This window comes from Marmota monax, unplaced genomic scaffold (assembly GCF_021218885.2).
Source record: "Marmota monax isolate L192 unplaced genomic scaffold, Marmota_monax_Labrador192_F-V1.1 WCK01_AAM20220418_F8-fsc00181, whole genome shotgun sequence".
Classification (NCBI taxonomy): Eukaryota; Metazoa; Chordata; class Mammalia; order Rodentia; family Sciuridae; genus Marmota; species Marmota monax.
Genome location: NW_026694276.1, coordinates 1,801,794 through 1,824,076, shown reverse-complemented (window position 1 = coordinate 1,824,076; position 22,283 = coordinate 1,801,794). Strand labels below are relative to the sequence as shown.

At 40.3% G+C, this 22,283-nt stretch overlaps 1 protein-coding gene and 1 pseudogene across 2 annotated transcripts in view; one reads left to right on the top strand and one right to left on the bottom strand.

The window, feature by feature from the left end:
* Nucleotides 1–19,022, bottom strand: part of Sort1 (sortilin 1) — a 67,794-nt gene extending 48,772 nt beyond the window's left edge. For both annotated transcript variants that reach the window (XM_046467154.2, XM_046467155.2), the window contains exon 1: nucleotides 18,702–19,022. In XM_046467154.2, coding sequence (XP_046323110.1) covers nucleotides 18,702–19,007 — 306 coding nt within the window. In that variant the 5' untranslated portion in view covers nucleotides 19,008–19,022. The remainder of the gene's footprint in view (nucleotides 1–18,701) is intronic.
* LOC124108633 (transmembrane emp24 domain-containing protein 4-like) lies at nucleotides 7,320–11,294 on the top strand (annotated as a pseudogene).
* Nucleotides 19,023–22,283: the final 3,261 nt, after the last annotated feature.

Here is a 22,283-nt window from a genome sequence, read left to right as displayed (position 1 = left end):
TGTTCAACTATAACTAAAAAGTAAATATTAAAAAAAAGTTCTGTTCTTTTGAATTTGTCCATTATTCCTCAGAATTGCATGTTGGAGGTTTCTTTTTGAAGCCACAATGGAGGGCCTACCCAGTGCAAAAGATCTGAAGGACAGCTCAAGTCCAGTCTTTCTTTAAAAACAAACTTTCTAGTCCCTAACTATGACAGCTCAAAGTGGTCCCCTCTTCCTAGGTTATTATTCTCCAGCATTTTCCCCCCGGAGCTGGGATTGAATCCGGGCCCTTGCACATGCTAGGCAAGTGTTCACCACTGAGCTACCTTCTCAGCCCTATGCTATGAATTCTTAATGGCAGACACATAATGTGGTATAGTCATCAGGTTTAGCACAAGGCCTTAAACATTTTTAAGTGCTCCACAAACATCTCCATAAAAGTCTACAGTACTCACAAATCCCTGCTATCAACATTATTGATCTGTATATAATCTTCCTTTTACCATAGTTACCATGGTGTCAGTAAATAATGGCTGAATAGGGTTTATTTCTTTTCCCTTGGAGCCAGTCAAAACACTGTTAAATGCTAGTATGTGTTCTTGGGTGTTCACCCGTACAGTGATGACTTAATTCCTCTCCTTCCCACCATACTTACCATCAACTCTATATAGTTAAAAACTGCCAAAGATTCCTTAAATACAAAGGTGTCTAGAGGCCTTGGCCAGGAGTAGACTATACAGAAGAGGAATTCAAATATTTGAGTATGAAGAAATAAGATCTGTACACTGAGACTCAAGCAGAGCTTACAGAGGTGGGAGCAGATGGTGGTAGAAGGTAGTTGTTCAGGTAGAACAGGAACATATAGGCAAGTATTTTATAAAATTTCAAAGGGTAACACAAATAAAATTTTATTAATATTGCCAACTAGCAAAGTGTTAAGTATATAGTAGATTCTAGTAAAAAGTTGTTAAAATAAATAAAAATTTCAAGAGCAGGATAAACAAAGTTGAGGTTGAAATAGAAGGAAAATAAAAATAGAAAAAAAGAAACATGTTTGGCACTATTTCTGCTTCAAAGACCCAAAGAAAGCTGAGATGAGGCCACAGGATCACTTACTCAAGACAGGGCCAGTTTACAACAGTACACTAAGCTGAACACAATCAACCTGCTGGTTCAATTGTTCTAATCAAGGCAAAGTAAGAAGAACAAAAGAAATATGAGCAAGAGTACACACTTTGTGGTTAGAAAAAATTCAAATGCAGAATAATCTCTCCAGGAGGGGAAAACTCAAAACCTCTTACACAATATTACCAGTGACTTTTCACAGTATTAAAATACTATTCCAAATAAAACCGTATAAGAGTAGGGGAGTTCAGCAAGCAGAGGTAGAGTGGATGTCTGTATTTCAAACGCTGTTATTAAAAATGTTAAGAGGACAACCGAGGGGCTGGGGTTGTGACTCAGTGGTAGAGTGCTCACCTGACACACATGAGGCCCTGGGCTTGATCCTCAACACCACATAAAAATAAATAAATAAAGTAAAGGCATTGTGTCCTTCTACCCCCACCCCCCAAACAATTAGAGGAAAAACAAAGATAACTGAAATGGGGAGTGTAAGAAGAGTTGAGAACATATCTATTTGGTCAGTCAGCCACATGTATGATCTAAAGCCAAGTCAAAATTAAAGGAAACTAGGTAAATGTTCTGTTTCTCAGGTTAACAGTCCAAAAACCAGTATCCAGAGAGGCCAAAGAGCAAATATGGTAATTCAGATTACTTAACCATACTTTAGAGTAGGACGCTCAGAAACCAAAAAGTTTAAGACCATCTAGGTAAAATATCAGCTTGATTCTTTCTGGAGCACATGAGCATGAAACTATTGCAGCTTCTAGAAAGATTTATTAATCTCCTGACACAGTTACTGGCATGGAAATAGACAAGACAGATCAATGGAACAAATCAGAGTCCAGGAAAGAGCAAGATTTCTTTTAGCATATGACAAAGCTAGCACTTACAGACAGTGGTGAGGGAGTGTTGGAAAAACCGGTTATTTGCAGAGGAAAAAAGCCAAATTCCTAACTTCTTTCTTAACCCCACTCTCAAATACATTTCAGATAGAGCAAAGAGTTAAATGTTATGTTACATTATAAAAATACTAGTACTATAAGTGAATATTTTAATAATCTTAGAACAAGAAGACCTTTACAAAAAATGATCTTAAAAAACCAGAACCCATAATATAAGAATATAAGGATTTTCTTTGATTATTATAAAAAATTAAATAGCAACATACCAGAGAGGGGGAAAAAACTTAAAAAATTATTTGCCACACAGCAAAGGGTTAATACCTAAAGAGTTTTCAAATCAATAATTAAAAAAAAAGACAGGTCTTTGAAAATAGGCAAAGGCATAAGCAAGCAACTTATAAAAGGATACAGAAATGGACAATAAAATATGAAAAGCCACAGGATCTCATTCGTAATCAAAGAAAAATAATGTGATGACATTTTCACCTTTCAGACTGACAAAGATTTTCAAAATTGATAAAATGTGTCTGGTGAGGATGTGAGACCAGAGCACCTTCTGGCATGGTGGATGGGAGTAGCTAAACTGACAAAGGTTTTCTGGAAAGCTATTTGGTGTCACAAACTAGGACCAAGACGTTCATGCCATGTGACTCAGTAATCCCACCCTTGGGAATTTATCCTAAGGGGATAATAACACACCTTTAAAAAGATGTCATGTGTGATGTTTAGCAGCTAACAGTTACTGAGCATCTCTCCTTATCATCTTCTGTACCAATGACCTGACACACTATCACTTATCCACCTAACAACCCATGAGATTTTACTAGATCCATATATTATAGGGGAAGAATGTAAGATTTGTCAAACGTTATGTCATAAACCAGTATACAAGGTGCTACTGAAAATGTTCCAGGGGTTTACTAACATGGAAAGACACATAACATGGAGCAAAAATCAGGTTCTAGGATAGCATGTAAAATAATATGAATCTCTATGATTAAAAAGGTATTTTCAGAGGCTGGGGATGTGGCTCAAGCGGTAGTGCGCTTGCCTGGCATGCGTGCGGCCCGGGTTCGATCCTCAGCACCACATACAAACAAAGATGTTGTGTCCGCTGAAAACTAAAAAATAAATATTAAAAAAAATATCTCTCTCCTCTCTCTCTCTCTCTCTCTCTAAAAAAAAAAAACAACAAAAAAAGGTATTTGGAGGGATACTTGTCAAAATATTAACAACAGCTATCTCTAATGAGAATTTATGGAGATGCATTCTTCTTTACAGTTTTCCGGACAGTGCACGAAATACTCTCAGCCCACCTCCTCCAATTAGCAGAAATCTTTTGAACCACATCCCTAGACCTTTTTATTTTTTATTTTGAGATGGTATCTAAGTTGCTTAGGGCCTCACTAAGTTGCTGTGGCTCGCTTGGAACTTGTGATCCTCCTGCCTCAGCCTCCTAAGCCATTGAGATTATAGGCATGCACAATCATGCCCAGCTAGCAGGAATAATTTTTAAAACAAAACTGTAAGAAAGATAATTTTAATTAAAAACATATGGAAAAGTTTACATGAAAGGGTGAGAAAAAAAAAGACCAAGTTAGTTTCTTCTTCTTTATATTAGAAAACAGAAGGTTATAGGATAAGTCAGAGAGCCCTTGCCACGCTGGGCCACAGGAACAAAAGTTTTCTTGATTTGAGGGCGACTCCTCAATGCCACATCCTAACTTCATCATCCTCTGATTCACTTTTCAGAGTCACTTTCAGAGCCTTTTGTTTATTACTTGTTGAAAGGTGATTTCCAGGGTCGCAACAGCTCCCCCAATAGGAGAATTCTGGGTTGACATTTGCAGTCACCATCTGACTGTTAAACAGGTTTTTAGGAACTCATCTTAGAAAGGAGGGGATAGTTTGTATTTCCCTCTCTGAAGTAAATCCACCTGGAGAGAGAATGATAGCAGGATTCACCCACCCACTTATTGCATGCCATCATAATGCAGAACCACCACACACTTTAGACTCTGAATTAACACAATATCCAGTTCAGCTATCAGGTGGATGGATAACCCCTGGTTCTGTCCAGAAATGAAGAAAAGCCACAAAGCACAACATTCTTCACAAAAATAACTTTGTCTCCACCCCTAATTAAACTAGATGCTTAATTAAATTACTGTTACTATAAGCTTAGAGAACTGTGAGTTGGACCCAAAAGCCAATGTAGTTGGGAAAAAACTCAGTCATGAGAAACCTGTGTCTATCTTCAGTTACACACTTGATCAACAGTAAAATACTGAAAGAACTTACAATGGCACAATGGAGCATCAGTTTTCCCATGGCAGGTCGCAAGTTAAAAGCTACTTGCAAAAAACCCCACTATCTCACCCTCAGGAGCAGCCTCTCTGAACCCACAAGTTCCTTTATCTCCTTATATCCAATGGCACAGTGTTTCACAGAACCTATCACACCCTTCTGTGTACTTTAAATCATCTTCAGATTACACCAAATACAATGTAAGCACTGTGTATGTAGTTATTACACTGTGTTGCTTAGGTTATAATGACAAGAAAAAAGTCCATGCCTGCTAGGCATAGATGTAATTTTTTTTTTCCTGAGTACTTGCAATTCAAAATTGGTTGAATCTGTAAATGTAACCCACAGATACAAAGGATCGACAGTATGCCTGTGCACATGTTAATGTGTTGGACCCTACCTGGGGCACAGGGAAATGGCAGTGATAATGGATGCTCTGCGCACATGGAGATTATACTATTATAAACAGTCTTCTTTTATGCAGAAGTCTAAACATTAAGGCTGTACATGCTAGACATTTAATTGATTAAAGAGCCTAGCAACTGGGGGGAAAGGCTTAAAAAGAGCATAAAGCCTACTCCAGTAACTAACTGGTTAGGAAGCCAGCACACATCATTTTCTCTCTTGGGAATCCATTTCCTCAGGAGTAAAAATGAATTATGCTCCTTCACTCATGGAAATAATAAGAATCAAATCAAACAGCATACAAAGGCAAGGAAGGCACTGGTGATTCCATGAAGACTGAGAATCCAGGATTGGGCTTCCAAACTCCAACTGGGTGATACAGAGACAGGATACAGTGATGTGCAGAAGATGTCTGGAATACAACACGGGCAATGCTTTTACAGGCAGGAAGAGAATCTTAACAGAGTACAGTTCTGTTAAATAAGGCCCTGCTAGCTAGGATCATAAAACATGAGCCAAAAATAAGATCACAAATGTTCCAGTTCTCATGGAGACTATTCTTAGAAATGAAAAGCTAAACATAAAAAAGTACAAGTTTTCAAATCTGTTCAATTATTTAGTGTTTTCTCAGAGGCAGGATGATACAGAGGAGAATACTGGGCTAATAATCAGTCAGCCTTAATTTTATTTCCAGCTCTGCCAAAAGCTATGTGAACTCAGGCGGTGCAATCTAACATCAAAGTGGGGGAGGGGACTGCATTAATAATCTTTCTGGTACCTCTAAGCTTTAAAATTCTATGACTCATCAATAATTTAGTCATTTGGTTTGTTTTTCCACTGCTGTTTATCTGTTTTTTAAAGAACAACAAACCAGCTCCCTGTTCCACAATACACATTTTACAACAGCAGCCCCATTATCTAGACATCTCAGCAACCTGGACACATGCTAAGGAAGCAATGGGGACTTCTGATGCAGCATTAGTATGCATTATAAACCTGTGCACTCGACCTCTAAGAGGAACTTGCACACCAGCACTCTAATTCAATTTTCTAAGCTTGTTAGAGTTGTGGTTTGTTAAAAATCTGCTTTCTTAGCTTACAGAGGAAACAAGTCATATTTGGGGAATGATGTATCTAGAGACACATAGAATTGTGGTTTCTGTAGAACAATAAAAAAAAAAGTGAACTTAAATAAGCAGACAATGGTGCTAAGCTTATAAAAATGGGTCATTGAAAACAGAAGAAAATAGCCCCATGTATCTGGATGGTGTTGTAGGCATTAAATGCCATAAAACATTAAAATAATTTGAGTCATGGTGAAGCATAATTTAATCTCTTCTTAATGATCCAGGGTCATACTGTAGACTAAGAAGGCTGATAAATATTTTAGGAAAATTTTCATTAACACAACAAAATTTTTGGCACTTAAAAGGGCAGATTAGGCTAGGGTTGTGGCTCAGCGATAGAGCGCTTGCCTAGCACATATGAGGCACTGGGTTCCATCTTCAGCACCACATAAAAATAAATAAATAAAATGAAGGTATTGTGTCTGTCTACAACACTAAAAATATTTTTAAAGGTGGGAGCAGGTTTAATTTTTGAAAAATTCATTTCCACAGAACAACTCATTCTAATCATGCCCAGTAAATGAGTGACATTCCCAAAGCTTCAACATTTTTTACACATTGGTCCCATTCAAAGAAAAGAAAGTGAAGAAGAAAGATGTTCCAATTGTCAGCTGACTGAGTTGCCAGAAACAAAAAGCTTGCTGCTCACCCACTGGGACTGGGGACTTGCTTCGTCAGTTCCTCCGCTACAACCACATTGGCCTACTTCCAAATCTTTGAGTACACCAAGCTCTTTCTAGTCCTGGGACTTGTGAGCATGCTGTTCTCTCTGCCTGGTATACCCCCTCCTGGCAAAATTCTATTCATCTTTAAACATCAATTTAACAAGTCCTTCCTAATGCCCCAGATAAAAAGACCTCTGTCAATTATTCTTCTGTGGTTATTTCTTTTCTTCTTGTGCTTATCATATTTATAATTATATTTTATTTGTTGTTCATGTTCTCTATTGTTCCAAAAAGCTCCATAAAGGCGTGTTCTACACCAGCTCGCAGGACCCAGGACTCAGTACTGTGCCTAACACATGCAGGTACTCAATAAACCATGGTTCAGTTAAAGAATAACAATAGTAGTATTTAACCTTATTGAACACTTATTAAATTAGTATTGTATATATTATAAGGCATTACTGCTACTTTGTAAATGAAGAAGGCAGCTCAAAGAAGTTATTTGCCCAAAGTTACACAGCTGGTAAGTGGCAGAGCAAAGCTGCAAATTCATGTCTGTCTGACTCCAGACAATTTAAATACTACTCTTTCTCCAGCACTGTGTGAGGCAAAAGCAATAAAGGCCTCCTGATACAAGTTGGGCCCCACTTTTAAAGAATTTATAATCCAGGGAATAAAACTTTTATAAATGAAACTGAACACAAGACAGAATACTATAGTGTTACACTACATGGCACAGTTAAATGTTAAAAGAAAGAATAGGAAAAGCAACCAGGGGAGGTGATGGGGATAGGAGACTGCCAACTATGGGGCGACTGGCCTTACTGTTGCTTGTGATATGTGCTGCCACTGCCCAGGGGCTCTATTTCCACCTCTGTGAGATGGAGAAGCGTTATTTCATTAAGGGAATTCTGTACCAGACCACAATCATCGGCAACTATCGAACCCAGATATGGGAGAAGCAAAAGGTGGTCTTCCTTCCCTTGACCCTTGGCCTGGGCATGCATGTGGAGGTGAAGGACCCCGACAGCAAGGTGGTAGTGTCCCAACAGTGTGGTGCTGAGGGCTGTTTCACGTTCACCTTCACCCTGGAGAACATATTTGTCTGCACTCCACTCCACCAGAATGGCCCTCTTCACTGGTGGCAAACTGCATGTGCACCTGAACGTCCAGGCTGGGGAGCATGCCAACAACTACCCTAAGATTTCCCCAACCAATCCCTTAACCACTTGGATTTTGAGGGGGAAAAATGAAAAAGAGTATGACACGTTGGTACTATGGCAACAAACCAATCAGATCAGTAACTTGTTCAACCTTGATTCTCATGGACACAGGACATTGGTCCAAGACTTCAAATTCTATTTTAAGGTTTATAAGGAGTTGGAACTAATCCAAGAGTGTCTTGTCTCTTTTGCCTTTAGTGAATCCCGGGCCCTCTCACAAAATCAGCAAATGACCTGGTTTTTCTTCATCTGATTACAGAGTAGGTGACTGGCACACCCCACAAAGGAGGCCTTGCCTCACTGTTCCCTAGCCAGTTTTGGGTTCACTCAATGGTTTTGCGAATCTAAAAAGCGGTGAGTCTTGGCCCCAGAGGATTAAGATGTTTTTCTATATATTAGAACTATATTTTGATAAATTATATATTTTTCGTCCTAGTTCAAGTGTTACTGTCTGTAATTAGCTGAAAAGGACTAGACACCAATCTAGTCCTTGTGCATTCTGTTTATTCACACATTTTTAATAACTGCCATGGCAGCTCTCAGGATTTGGGCAGTCTGTGGACCAGAAAGCAGATGTTAACAGCTGCTCTCAAGGCCATTTAGAAGGCCTAGCAGAATTCTCTTGGGCACCTGTGACTCCCATCTAATAGGACCTCGGAGTCAGGTAAGATAGTGGCAGAACCAGTATGAGCACTCTTACCCTCCCCCTTCCCCCCAATTTATTTAAGCTGTGGTAATGTTTTCTTCAAGGGAACAAAATTTGACTCTTTATTCAGATTTTCCCAATGAAATAAAATGTATTACAGTTAAAAAAAGAAAAAGAAAACAGGGGTAGAAGTGTATTCAGACAGGAGGAATGCCGTGAGAATAAAGACAGAGCAACAAAGCTTAACAGACCTGTGAGAAAGGTCACTTTAACTGGAACTGAGGGTTAACATAGGCCCAGAAGTGGTGAAATGATAGGTTAAAGAAATATGCATATTATTAAACATTCTGGTCAGCTAACCTTCCAAGCAAAGTTCCTGAGAAGTACTTATCACATTTTGTTAATATTTCATAAGCCTTCATCAGTGTCAAGAGAGGGCAAGCTATTAGCAGCTGCTCAGTTAATGAAGGGGTGAAATATACAAGATGCTATTTCAGAGCTATCAATTTAAGACCAGTCACTAGCTCTAATAAACTAAAAACTGAAGAAAAAAAGTAGTTATGAAATTTTGAGTAGTCTTTTTTTTATAATTGTAAGTTATTTAAAACTAACTACATATACTTGAAACTTTTATAACTAGATTACCAGGTATATGATAATGATTTTCTTTCTTTTTTTTAATATTTATTGTTTAGTTTTCAGCGGACACAACATCTTTGTTTGTATGTGGTGCTGAGGATCGAACCCGGGCTGCATGCATGCCAGGTGAGCGCGCTACTGCTTGAGCCACATCCCCAGCCCTGATAATGATTTTCTGACTGTTAACGTGATGATTATTTTTTCCTCCATCTCCTATAGCTTCAAGAAAGATATTTCAGATAGATGAGTTGATCTCTCCCTTACTCTACTCCCACTTTTCTTTACTCTGAGTCCAAGGACATAAGTAAGATAGTTATCCATCAGTATTCCAGGGCATTGGTCCCAGGATTCCCCCATCCTCTGGAGATACTAAAATCCATAGATATTTAAGTCCCTCATATAAAATGCTATGGTATTTGCACAAAACCTACACAAGCCTCCCATTTACTTTAAATTATCTCTAGGTTACTTGTAATAACTACTATAATGTAAATATTGCGTAAGTCATTGTTATACTATGTTGTACATGTTTGGTACAGATGCAATTTTTTAATAGTTTCAATCTATGTTTGGTTGAATCCAAGGTTGTGGAGCCTGCAGATATGAAAGGCCAAGTGTACACATTTCTTAATTCAGATTTGGTTCCTGTGAGTACTCATAACAATTTTCTATGACTGTTACAGCTATGAATAATTTTTAAGCATATAAACAATATTTAAGCACCTAACTGGCAACATTTAAGAAACTTTGTAATAATTATAAGAAAGCTTCAATAAATGATGAATACATACAAATGTCCACAGACTTCACAATGACCCTCAGAGGTAGGTAGGTATTAATCTTCCATTTTAATCAGTAAAAAAAACCCTAAGGTTCAGAGAGATTAAAGTGTCTGTGGTCACCACCAAAGTTTGAATCCAGGTCTGATACCTGAGATAACTATCTCCTCACCTCCAAACCACTTCCTCAAAGAACCAGCAATCATATTAGCAAGTTAAAACTTCGATGTAAAGACAAAGTTTAAGAAAAGAACACCACCATATATGCTTCTTACATTTCTGTCAGTCTTGACTCACTCTCATTCTTGCCACCCCCGCCCAAGCCTGTCATCCAACCCTGCCAAGTGATAAAACCAAACACATTTATGCCTCATCTGTCTCCTTTTATGCACATGTTCCTTGGGAGTTGGCTCAAGGGCTGTGTTTAACAGGATCATTTGGCTGACAATTGGGCCATGTGGAGGCTGTGACAAATCAACAGACTTATTAAGAAATTACACAAGTCATACTCACACGGTACTTCAAGATTTCCAAAACATCTTCATGTATATTTTTCCTTTCAAACCCTCAGGATAACACTACATTTTATATAATGAAGGAATGAGGGCTTAGAAAGGCTAACAGAGCTCTGTTGAAGGAGTAGAGTAGAATCCATAGCTATATGACATAACTGGGGTCTACAATCTTTCCTTACCCCTAAAGAAAGTGCATTGACTTAAAACATCTCTATGAAATATTTCCACGTGTAGCACTGTGTTGGGATACCAGGGTTCCACTCTCAGCTTATAAGCAAGTTATCCAGCCTTCCATGAAAGCAAGGGAAGTGACCCGCTGAAGAGCCTAACAATCATGACCAAGCTATTGATCATATTACCAGCCAGTGTTCAGCCTTATCCTGGTTCACTAATGTTCAGAAAAAGAGAACTCTGTCACAGATACCTAGATTTGCACGCCTTAGTTCACATTCTCTTTCTTTTTTTTAAAGAGAGAGAATTTTTTAAATTTTTTTTTGTTTTGTTTTTAGTTTTCGGTGGACACAACATTTTACTTTTATGTGGTGCTGAGGATCGAACCCAGCACCCTGTGCATGCCAGGCGAGCGTGTTACCGCTTGAGCCACATCCCCAGCCCTCACACTCTCTTCCAATAATGTCCAGCAGCCTGGGAGTGTTCCTCAGAACCTCTAGCATTTCAAGTCTGTCCTGCCCTCTATTCTGCTCTCCTGTTGTGCATATGCTTCCAAGCCCACAGTGATGACCAGCCTGTGAAAGGGCAACTGTTCTTGGCTCCCCATTGTCACTTCTGGCGCCATGTCTCGCTCTGTTGAAACACTTTTGCTAGTTAAGTCCTAGTCCCAAACTACCCACCCATACTGTCCCCTCTCTTTCTACCCCCTTAAAGAGCTATCTTCACTTTCCTATGTGTCTTTACTTCCCTAGGTGTCTTCGTGGAAATCTCAGTCATGTTCTTCACCAACTACCTTTCCCTAAAATAGTGTCCACTGGCCATCCCCTCAGCATGTCTCAGATTTTCCTAACTCAATGCCTTTACATTTCTCCCTAAGAAGCACCTCACTCCTAGACTGTCTCTTTATCCAGGCCTTCCCAGACCACTGCACTGTAGTGCTCCTGTCATCTTTCAAACTCCCAGCAAGTTGCCTCTGAACACCTAAATCCTTACAATGGCACCAGTGCCTAGCTTTCTTTATGCACAGGCATAAACTCCCCTCAGTACATGGCAGGAAGTGTTGAAGTGAATGACATCTACCTAATACTTTATATTTAACAATACATTTGGATGACACTTCTCATGTGACCCTCTGAGCAACCCTAAGAGCCTGCTTCTCTAGTTTAAAAACAACTATAAAATTCAGGGAAGTTAAGTGATTATCCATGATCAGCTATGAAGCAGCAGAGCCCAGGCTCAAATACGGATATTAAGCTCTTTTGAATTTTGTAAAAAACAAAGCTATGCTTTGAATCCCTTATGTCAAATAGCAAGCATCAGATAAACATTTGCTCCAAAACTACTCTGAAGTAAATTAAAACTTTCATTCTTAGTTCAATCTTTATTGGTTCTTCAGGATGATCTTACAGTTAAATGAGATTTGCAAATGCATAAATGCAATGCTAAAACTTCACTTTTTTTTTTCCCAGAACATACAGAAGAAAAAATCTTAACAAAATAAAATGTAAGAGGGATAGTATTATGTAAGAGGGATAGTATTCATAAGCCCTAGAAGGAACAAATGTACATTTTTCTCCTGATGAAAATAAATTAAGCACCAACCTCAGCAAAAGAGAGGTGCTAAGCAATTCAGTGAGATCCTGTCTCTAAATTAAATACAAAATAGGGCTGGGGATGTGGCTCAGTGGTCAAGTGCCCCTGAGTTCAATCCCCAGTACTCCCAAAATAAAAATAAAATTTAAGCCAACTAATCACATCTAAGTATCTATGTGTAAGTATACTTAGAGTAAGGTTACTATTTTCAAACATACAGGCAGTGAGAATAAAAAAAAAAAAAGCTCCAGTATTTTGCAAAATACTTTACAGGAAAACCACTCACATTTACTGCTACATGTCTATTGGATTTGCTTTTAGACTATCCAAGCTAGTAGCTTTTATTAGCATTAGATTATTCAGCCAAGAAGGAACGATTAACTATTACCCCCAAAATGAGAGACAAATGTCTTTCATAGTTGTATGAAAAAATATCCCTGCTATCTTTTAAGAATACTCATGTTTCACTGCAACAAATCCTGGAGGTGGTAACAAATCACCCCCAGATGTGAAATCCATGCTATATTCAAGTTTGACTAGGAAGCTGAACAGCCACAATTTGCTTCTAAATTTGGAATCAACCAATAAACACTGTGATCACAACCTCTGGCCTCCTCTTCTTCCATATGAATCACAGAAAATTTTTTTGGCCATTTAAAAGCTAGTCCAAAACTTCTCATGTTGTAGATGAGGATTGAGGGCCAGAGACTAAAACACAAAACAGAAAATAAATGACACCCACAGAGGACTTTCTCAGCAGAATACCACAGGTTCTACATGGAAAGATTTTGTTTTTACTGTGGTTTCCCGAGCCTTGGTTGGGGGTAGAAAAGGAAAAATAGCCTCAATCCTTAAATAAACCCACATGTCCAGCATTCACCTAACAATCTTTATAGATATGAAGGGTCTGTCATGACCATATTCAACCCAGCAGGCTCAAAGCCACATGACTAAGCCAACTTTGACAACAGTCACCATTAAACAACAAAAAAGCTGCCTACAGCTGACTGAAATCGATCAGGTTGTTCCTCAAGCACCATTACTCCCAAGCCCTGCCAACCTACAGGTCACAGAGTGGGAGGAACAAGTTGCCCCAAGTTTCTTTAAAAAGAGTGGTAGAAGATGCCACGGGAACACGGCTTACAAAGGCAGAGAAGGGGAACTGAAAACTTAACAGGAATTTACAAATGCAATACCTATTTCATAATACTTTTGGAACCATATATTGCTTTCTAAAGCTAATTACATGTCAAATGTGATGGTTTCATCTGCCTTAAACATTAGCTCCTAAACATATAAAACATCCGAGCCTCATTTCTCCAGCCTCAAAATGCAGTTAATTTTCTGTAAAGATAGAAATTGAGGAGGAGTGAGAGTAGGAAGGAAGGCAAAAGAGGGAATGTTCTTTCTGGCTGACCACTACATCTGGGGGTTGTGCACTGCCTGGCATGAGATGCTCCCACAAGCCGAACAGGCCAACTAGGGAGCAGAGGTTCTGCAGTCACCCACCAGGAGTCTGATGCCTGTTAAGAAGAGCTGATTGAAAGCAGGCAGAGTGCAAGAAGAAACTGTTAACAGCCTCTACGAACTTGACATGAAAGAGCAGATCACAACAGCAGGGCAGAGAGCCTATTATCATCATTATTACAGAAAGAAAACAGCCATTAGAAACTAACCAGAACATAAGCCTTCTTTCAATTAATTTTCATAAGCAGAGATAAATCTTGAATTTCTAATTAAAAATCAATGTACACAAAGCCAAATATTGGAGCCAGCAGAGAACTTACCTAATTGTTACACTGTGTTCCCCTTGAGCCATTTGACATACCTGGCTAGCTTTCTATTTTCACCTCAACCAAACCTTAGATGAAGACTAATCTTTCCCCAGAGAAACTAGATGTCCTCAAATCTGCTGATGGCTCATAATGGCATCCCTGATGCACACATCATTTGAACATCCCTTTGGGGTTAAAGGTCTGACTAGTACACTGAATGGGAGAGGATTTTCAACTCAAACAGGACCAAGAAGGAGAACCTCCAGAATTCCTAGGCCTTGATCCAAACATGAACGGAAGAAACAGGCCTCAAGAGGTGATTAAGTAAACTAGAAGGTGGAAGTGGGGTGCTGATGAAGGGAGCAGGCAGATGGGCTAAGTTCTAGAATGAATGAGGCAGATAGGAAGTTCCGGGGCAGCTAAAGGCACTGACCTTCAGATTTCCGGGTGTTACAAAGGCCTGGTGATCCACAACAGGCTGAGAGCAGCAGCTCCCCGAAGCCGCCAACAGGCACATTCAGTTCCGTCAGCCCGGACTCAGCCTGCCAGTGCCGCAAACAAACACACACATTCTTCCCTGAGCTGACGGCTCACACAACACAGCCTCTCCACAGGGCCTGTTTATTTAAGAAACCAGATGCTTTGATGTTGGGGTAGAAGTTGGGAAGTTATGTACAAAGAAGTAGTTAGTGACAGGAGCAGAGGGAGAAGAGAGCATGAGCAACAGTTCCTGGCTTCACTAATCCTAGGTTTAAAAAGTTTTCAGGAATTTGTCGAATGGCTGTATACAGGAATGAGAAGTAAGGAAATTATGTCAGCCACCATCCTAAAACTGTGGCCAAGGCATTTCAACTGTTTCTTTAAGACAAAGTTTCATGCCTACCCTCAAAGGGGTGTTTATAGGGAGAGTGCTTTGAAGCAACCCAACTTAGCAACTAACATTAATAAAATCTTTGAGGCCTGCTCAATTTCTCTCATATACAAACGTTATACATGTTGTGAACACTCCCAGCACTGGAAGGAAAGATTCAGTTAAAAGTGTAGCCTGAAAACAGTTTTGTGTTAAAGGCAAAAAGAAGACCACTGAACCTCAGAAAATAGCACTTATGAACAATCCCTGAAAATAACAGCTTTTTAGTCAGTGCTAACTAGGTGTCAGACATTGTTTTAATGAGTTAATGTATTTTACACATACATTAATTTATTTCTCACAACCAGCAGATTAGGAACTAAGACACAGAGAGGGCTTAAGTCATTTACCCAAGTTAACACAGCTAATCGGGATAGCCAGGAATCAAATGCTGACAGGCTGGCCTCAAAGTCTGTCCCATGCTCTTCTGCCTTTCCATGGCATGTCACACCCTCAGATCAAAATTAGGAAGTCTGGTTTTGGATAAAGTAGAAGTAGTTGTCTTTTTTCTTTATTTTCTTGTCATTCCTTTTGTCTTCTGTTTTTAGTAATGGCCAGTATTTTGATTTCCACTTTCTTTCTTAAGAGTCTCTTATATAACACTATAGTTTGAAAAAGCCTTTCCCTCTCTTCCCTCAAATCCCAAAATAGAGTACTTAATCATTGACTTCTACATGAAAAAGATATGCTGTGCAAGATAATCCCTAAATAGATTTGAAACAGACTTAAATTCAAGATTGAAAAGAAGGAATATGAAAGGAAACCTAGAGAGAAACAGGGAGGCCTGGGCAAAGAGAATAATCTGTTGCTTTCTTAAGAAAGCAAATAAATTAGTTAAAATAAAGTGTATGTTAAAATACATTAGTCATATGCTAATACATTCTCATGAGCCATAGAAACAGGTCTAGGAAGCTTGCTAAAACCTTTGAGGCTTTAATTCTCCAGTCTGAATTATCTTTTCTTTGTAAATTGGTAATCCCACCCAACACCAAATCTGGGCCCTTGGAGGGCATTCACATACATGGATTATATAAATTAATGTGGCTTGAAAATAACAACATCAAGTTATAAGAAATGAGAACCAAGAACTTTTTATTTTTCTTGGGAATTGAATTCTGGAATATTATATAGGAAAAACTACTCTAAATGGCACTTTTCTTTCCTAGCTATACAAAAGTATACCATGTGCTAAAAAGTCATGATGATACTTTAATTTTGCACCATTTACAAAGGATCCCAGAATACTAGATCTCTTCAGTACTGTTCAGGATGATTTAATATGACTTCTAAAAATATAGAATTGAAAAGCAGAACAGACCATTACATAACAATTCTTGATCAAGGAAGTGGAATCCTTTTTTTCTTTTTGGTACTGAGGATTGAACCCAGGGGTGCTTTATCACTGTTCCCAGTCTTTTTTTTTTTTTTTTTTGAGACAGGGTCTCTCAAAGTTGCTAGTTGCTGAGGCTGGCCTCAGACTTGTGATTCTCCTGCCACAGTTTCCAGAGTTGGTGGAATTAAAGGTGTGTGTCATGGCACCCAGCCAAAGGCTCCCCTTTTTTAACCAGATACACAAATTACAAAAAGACTGAGATCTCTGAAGAAGAGCTGGATGAGTAACAACTGCAAAAATAGCTATTTTAAATAAGGTTGCTGAAAAGGACTGAAGGAAAAAAAAGCCAAAAAAAAAAAATTAGAAACAGCAGCTAAATAAAATGTAAGAAATAGAGGGAAATTAAAGAAAACTAAAGAACACATGGACTTTGAAGAATGAATGGTTTTAGCTCTCTCTGAGCCAGTTTCCACAACCTCTTGCTTTGGAATCAATATATTATAAATGCTATAGCAATCTGAATTAATCAGAAACTGTTGACTAAAGAATAAATCCAAAAGTAGCAGCAGATCTAAAGATAGGTCAACCACAAAAGAAGAATCTGAAAAATGGAGTGAGAATGCTATGTCTGGCTGGCCCAAGGAAGTTCCTTAAATAAATTAAGCATGTCTTGTGAAGTCTTTCTCAACCCCCCACCATGAAAAAGAAGTGTACATAATTAGTTTTTTTCCTCTCATCAAATAGGAAGGTTCCCCAAAACTCATTCCATCCTATCTGTATCCAACCAGCCCTATCCTTCAGCACTAGCTTCCCTACCTAAACACAGCTGCTGCTTGGACTGCTTTATAATGTACACATTTTCCTTAAATACTTGTGCCTTAACTTCAAGAGACTCATGCCCCCAGATCTGAGACCAAGAGTGGTCCAGAAAGATAGGCCAAGAAGATGCGGTGGCTCAGCTGATACTGAAACGGAATGCGGTAAAACAAGGAAAAGTGCAGACCCAGAACATCAGCCACCCATCTGTCTCCATGTGCAATTCTCTTGGAAAGAAGCAAGGATAAGGGAGAAAATACATTGAGTTTAAAATACATTTTGCAAATGTAGGATGTAAGAATTGTTAATCTTAAAAAAAAAATGAGGAAAATGCCCAAATTGTACTTAAGCAAGAGCCAGTACTTTCTTAAAATTTTCTCAATCAGTAGTGTGTCAAAGGTTGAGCTACTGGTCCCCACAGACAGAAATGCCACAATTTTGAAAGTCTTTTTTGACCAGGAACTGGCTTAAAACAGAATATCTGTGAAGTGTTTCTTAGCTATTGGAAATCTTGTGGCAACACAATACAGATATCCTTAGCAGAGTTCAATACCAGAATGGACCGTCAATTTTGAAGAGAGATCACATAAATAATATTGTGACTGAACTGGGCATGGTGGTGCATGCCTTTAAACTCAGCTACTTGGGAGGCTGAGGCAGGAGGATCATAAGTTCAGGCCAGTTTCAGCAACTTACTGAGACCTTGTCTCAAAATAAAATAGAAAGGGCTGGGAATGTAGCTCAGTGGTGGAGTATGGGTGGGCTCAACCCCATACTGCAAAATGATGATGAAGAAGAAGAATGTGACTTAGCAAGGGCTGGTGGCTGAATACACATAGAAGTCAATGCTATGGCACCTGTTTTTGCAAAGAGAAAAATGTTTACAGAAAAAGGAAACAGAAGGATTCTCATATCTGTCTCCCTGATCTGCCTGTAGCAAGGAATTCAAGCAGCCCCGGGTGTAGGGGGAAACAGAGACATGATTGGTTGTGACTCAGAATCTTGGTGGAACAGTTTGTACCCAGGAAGTCAATCCAGGTGGAACTTGTGGATAATTCTAGATTGTCTTGCAGCTGGTGAAGGCGTCCCTCACTTCTAATATAGGTCTGAGAGACCCTATTTCTCAAGTTCTACTCATGGGACATTTGGTTCTGCCAGCCTCTCAAGGTCATTTGGGATCAAGTTCTAGGGTTCTGCGCCTGCATCCTGAAAAACAACTTGAACAATTTTTAGGAGCAAGGAAATTGTTTTATAGCTGTTTCAATGTCATCTAATTTCCATGCTTGTTCCTTTAACTATTAAAATACACGCAGTGACCTAACAACTGCTTTGGGATTTCACCACTGCCTCGCCACCCTGAAAGTACTGATCCAGAGAGGACACACCTCTGCTTCTGCGCAGCCCAACTTCTGCAAGCACTTAAGAGGTAATTATTCCTCCAGCTTTCTGGTCGGTGTTACTGGATCTGATTATTTATACAGACAGGAAACAACGACGCTCAAGATACATTTTGACAACTTAAAAAAAAAAAAAAAAGAATGCCATGAAAGTCTAAGATTGTCTCCCCTGTGACGAAACACAGCCCCGCGGGCCGCAGCCCAAGCCGACTCCGCCCGCCGCAGTTTCCGAGCCGCAGCTGGGGGTCCCCTGCTCCGCGGAGCCTTGCCGCGCGCTAGCAGGGAAGCCCGACAGGAAGCGGGGCCGGCTACGCCAGCGGACGGGCAGCCGCGAGCGGCCAGGGGAGGCACCTCACAGTCCGGGCGACGCCCGGGCCCGGCTCCCGCTCACCTGGTGCGTGTTGTTGGCTAGCTTCGCGACGAAGTCTGAGACCCGAACGCAGTCCTCGTCCTCGCCGGGCGCGCTGCGGCGCCAACGGCCGACGCGGGGGATCGGGCCCCCAGCCGCGGCCGCGCGCAGCCCCCAGCTCACTCCGACGGGGCCGGACCAGCGCAGCAGAGGCGCAGCCGGCGGCGGCGGTGCGTCCAGCCGGTCCTGGCCGAGGGTCGCCGGCGGCAGCAGCTGCAGGAAGAGGAGGAGGCCGAGGCCGTGGGGCCAGCGCGAGAGGCCGTCCGCAGCTCCCCGGGGCCGCTCCATCGCCGCCGAATGCCGACGCCGCTGACACCTGCCACCCGGCGCGCCCGCCCACCCCCGCCGGCGCTGCGCCACACCCCCGAGCCCGAGCCTGGCGCTCCTTGGATACGCGCAGCCGGGCCTCTCCGCCCGCATAGGCTGGCCGCCTGTCCTTCTTCCCTGGCCCACTCCTCATTGGCTCGCGTCGTCTCCGGCTTCGGGGGTCCTGGATTCGGATGCCAAGATGCGGGACTGATTGGCTGGAACGTGGCAGAGAAGGCTGAGGTCATTCCCCACCCTCGCACGGCGTCTCCGGGCTCCGGCTTCCAGAGTTCGCGTAGGAGCTCTCCCCACCTTCCCGCGAAGCCCCCAGCTCCGCGGTGCTCCGACTCCTTGCTGCTCCTCTGACGCCCTCAAGTTGGGGCTGGGTAATTCCCCCCTTTCCCCCAGAAACACTCCTAAAATTCCCCTGGTTGAGGCAGCGCTGGGAAATCTCCTCAGGGAATCCCTCAACTCGCTCAGCTGGAAAAGGGGGCTTCGTCAGGAACTGGTGCTTCAGGTTTAACCCGGGCTCACTGCTGCGCCCATTGTCTGCTGAAGCTGCAGACTTGCTGACAAGGTGAATGGGAACTGGTGTGGGCCAAATCCTACCGAGGCAGATAGAAGGACATCCGTGACTCACGCAAGCCTCAAGAAAAGTCTTTCCACCACGTTTGGCCTCACTGGCCCCTCCTTTTCTGCAGGGAGGTAGGCCAAAGGCGGAATTATTTATTGGTTTTCCTGGACTTCGAACGTTGCTTAGGCATCAAGGGTAGATAAAAAGGGAAAAGAGAATTGCCCGAGGCCTACTTTATACATGATCATTTCATATATGCATATTTATTTACCAAAGTGCCTCAACCCTGCAGTGAGTGCATTGAATAAGTTTGGTTCCAGAATAAGAGTCCTGTATGGCACCCCTCCTCCGATAAATAAAACCCCTACACTGTTCCCTTTACCACAGCTTCTTTACCACAAAAACTTGCGCACACAACTTCTACAACATGCAGCACAGGTAAAACCAGTTCTGAATCCTTAACCTTACGGACTCCATTCTTTTTAAATGCTAGAAGTTGTTCAGTAGAAAAGGTAACAAATAGATTCAAAATATGCAAAACGTTACACCCAAAGAAATCCACCAAAAATTTCTTTAAGCTGGCAGTAAACCCAGATGAAACTATAGTCATTGGAGAGCAAAATGCTGCAGTGCACCCAACCCAAAATAAAAATCAAGATATTGGTCAAGTTAACTTGCAAACAAAACATCTTCCAATTTACATTTTTCCCCCAAACAACCAGAGTGAGAAGTGAAAAGTTTTTGAATGTCATCAGGACAGGATGACAATCAGCAGAACGTCCTTCAAGTTCTCAGCTACTGGACTGACAAGATACAGCTGATGAAAACTGGTGAACAATTTGTACCTTTTCTGTAACTATTATGTGTCAGATTATTTTTTAAAATAGATTAATTTTTAATCTATGCCAACTATGGAATAGATCACAAGACAGTTCCAGTAGCATGTGATTAGTTGGAGGGAGAAGAGGGGCTATAAACGAATATTTCTTTGTTTGGGTGACAAAGATGAATGGTCTATTGTCTTACGTCTGAAAAGAAGTAAACTCAACAGTGCCCTCTCCTGGAAAAATTACCAAATATACTTTTAAACTATTACATTTGTATTACCTGTGCTTTCTAATGTGCTGCTTTTACTTACATGTCTACAGTAGATATTTCCTCAAACTGCATCACTGCAGACGGCATGGTAATTTGCATTTACACTTTGGTAAATAAATATGCAATCTATGAAATGATTATGTAAAAAGTAGGCCTCGGGCAATTCTCTTTTCCCTTTTTATCTACCCTTGATGCCTAATATGTATGAAATTTACTCTTTTCTCAAATAATAGGCTAAGGCAGTTGAAAGGGAAAATCATTGCAAGTTGAAGCTGAGAGTTAGGCTAAGAGCTACTCCTTAATGTTTACTTTCTCTACACAATGCACATGATTCAAAAACATAACTCACCTCTCCAAAGCTGCATGTGCTTTATACATTTCAGCATTAACCTACAGTGTTACAAGGGAATATAATTTATTTCCTGGTTCTTCACACTAGAAGTAAATTTATATGAAGACCATAGATAGCACTTTCCCAGATCCCCAATGCTTAATACATTACTTGGCATATTGAAGGCGATTCTCAATAAATGTGTTAAATGAATAAATGAAAGTTGAAATAGGATATTTCAAAGCTACTTCCTATTAGGGTTTAATAAAACTAAGTGATATGAGCTAAATTAGTCTCAGAATCTTAATAAAACAATAGGATTAAAATCGCCAGAACAGTCTAGAACTTTGATGATAATATACTCTAGTTCTGTACTTTCCTTGTGTAGATCTAGGCCAAAACTTTCTTCCAAATACTTCCTGTTATTGTAGTTTCCAAATGCATATGAAGTTTTTTTTCCCCCTGCAACCACAGTAGGAATTTCATATGTATTCTGCTTACTCAAGTCACTATTTTCACATGAGTATGACTTCCTAATGAATACAGAGCCCAGCAAGTCATCCTGGGGTCCCCATTAGTGAATTTCAATCAATTTTGCATCATTTACATGTGAGTTAGCTAAACTGCACATAAGTGCATGTACATTTCAAATCTCTCTGAGATTTCCCTATTATCCAAGAGCTAGTGATATGAAACCAGAAAATGAGATCAAGTCAGATTCCAGTTCATGGACACACAGCCTTAGATTCTATATCTGTTAGCTAGTAACAATGATACTTATTTGCTATTGTTACATTTGAGGGTCAAATAGAATGATTCTTTAAACAATCTTAGCCACTCATATGATGGCAGCTCTAATGAGGGAAGTTCACAGTGCATTCCAAAGTCTAATGTAAACCACTTCTGAATTTTACAATTCTTTTACTGATATGGCTGAGATCTGTAAATGATTGCCATTGAGGCCAAGATTATGAATTTAATTTTTAAGTTTCTTTTTTTTTTTTTTAATTTTTTGGTACCAGGGATTGAATTCAGGAACACTCAGCTACTGAACCACATCCCCAGCCCTATTTTTCTTTTATGGTCAATGTACCTTTATCTTTATTTATTTACTTATTTATATGCAGAGCTGAATCAAACCTGGGGCCTTACACATGCTAGGCAAGCACTCTACCACTGAGCCACAACCCCAGCCCCTTCATAGTTCTTAACTTCCTAAAAAGGGAAAACTCCTTCTAAACTGTCCACCAAGGCA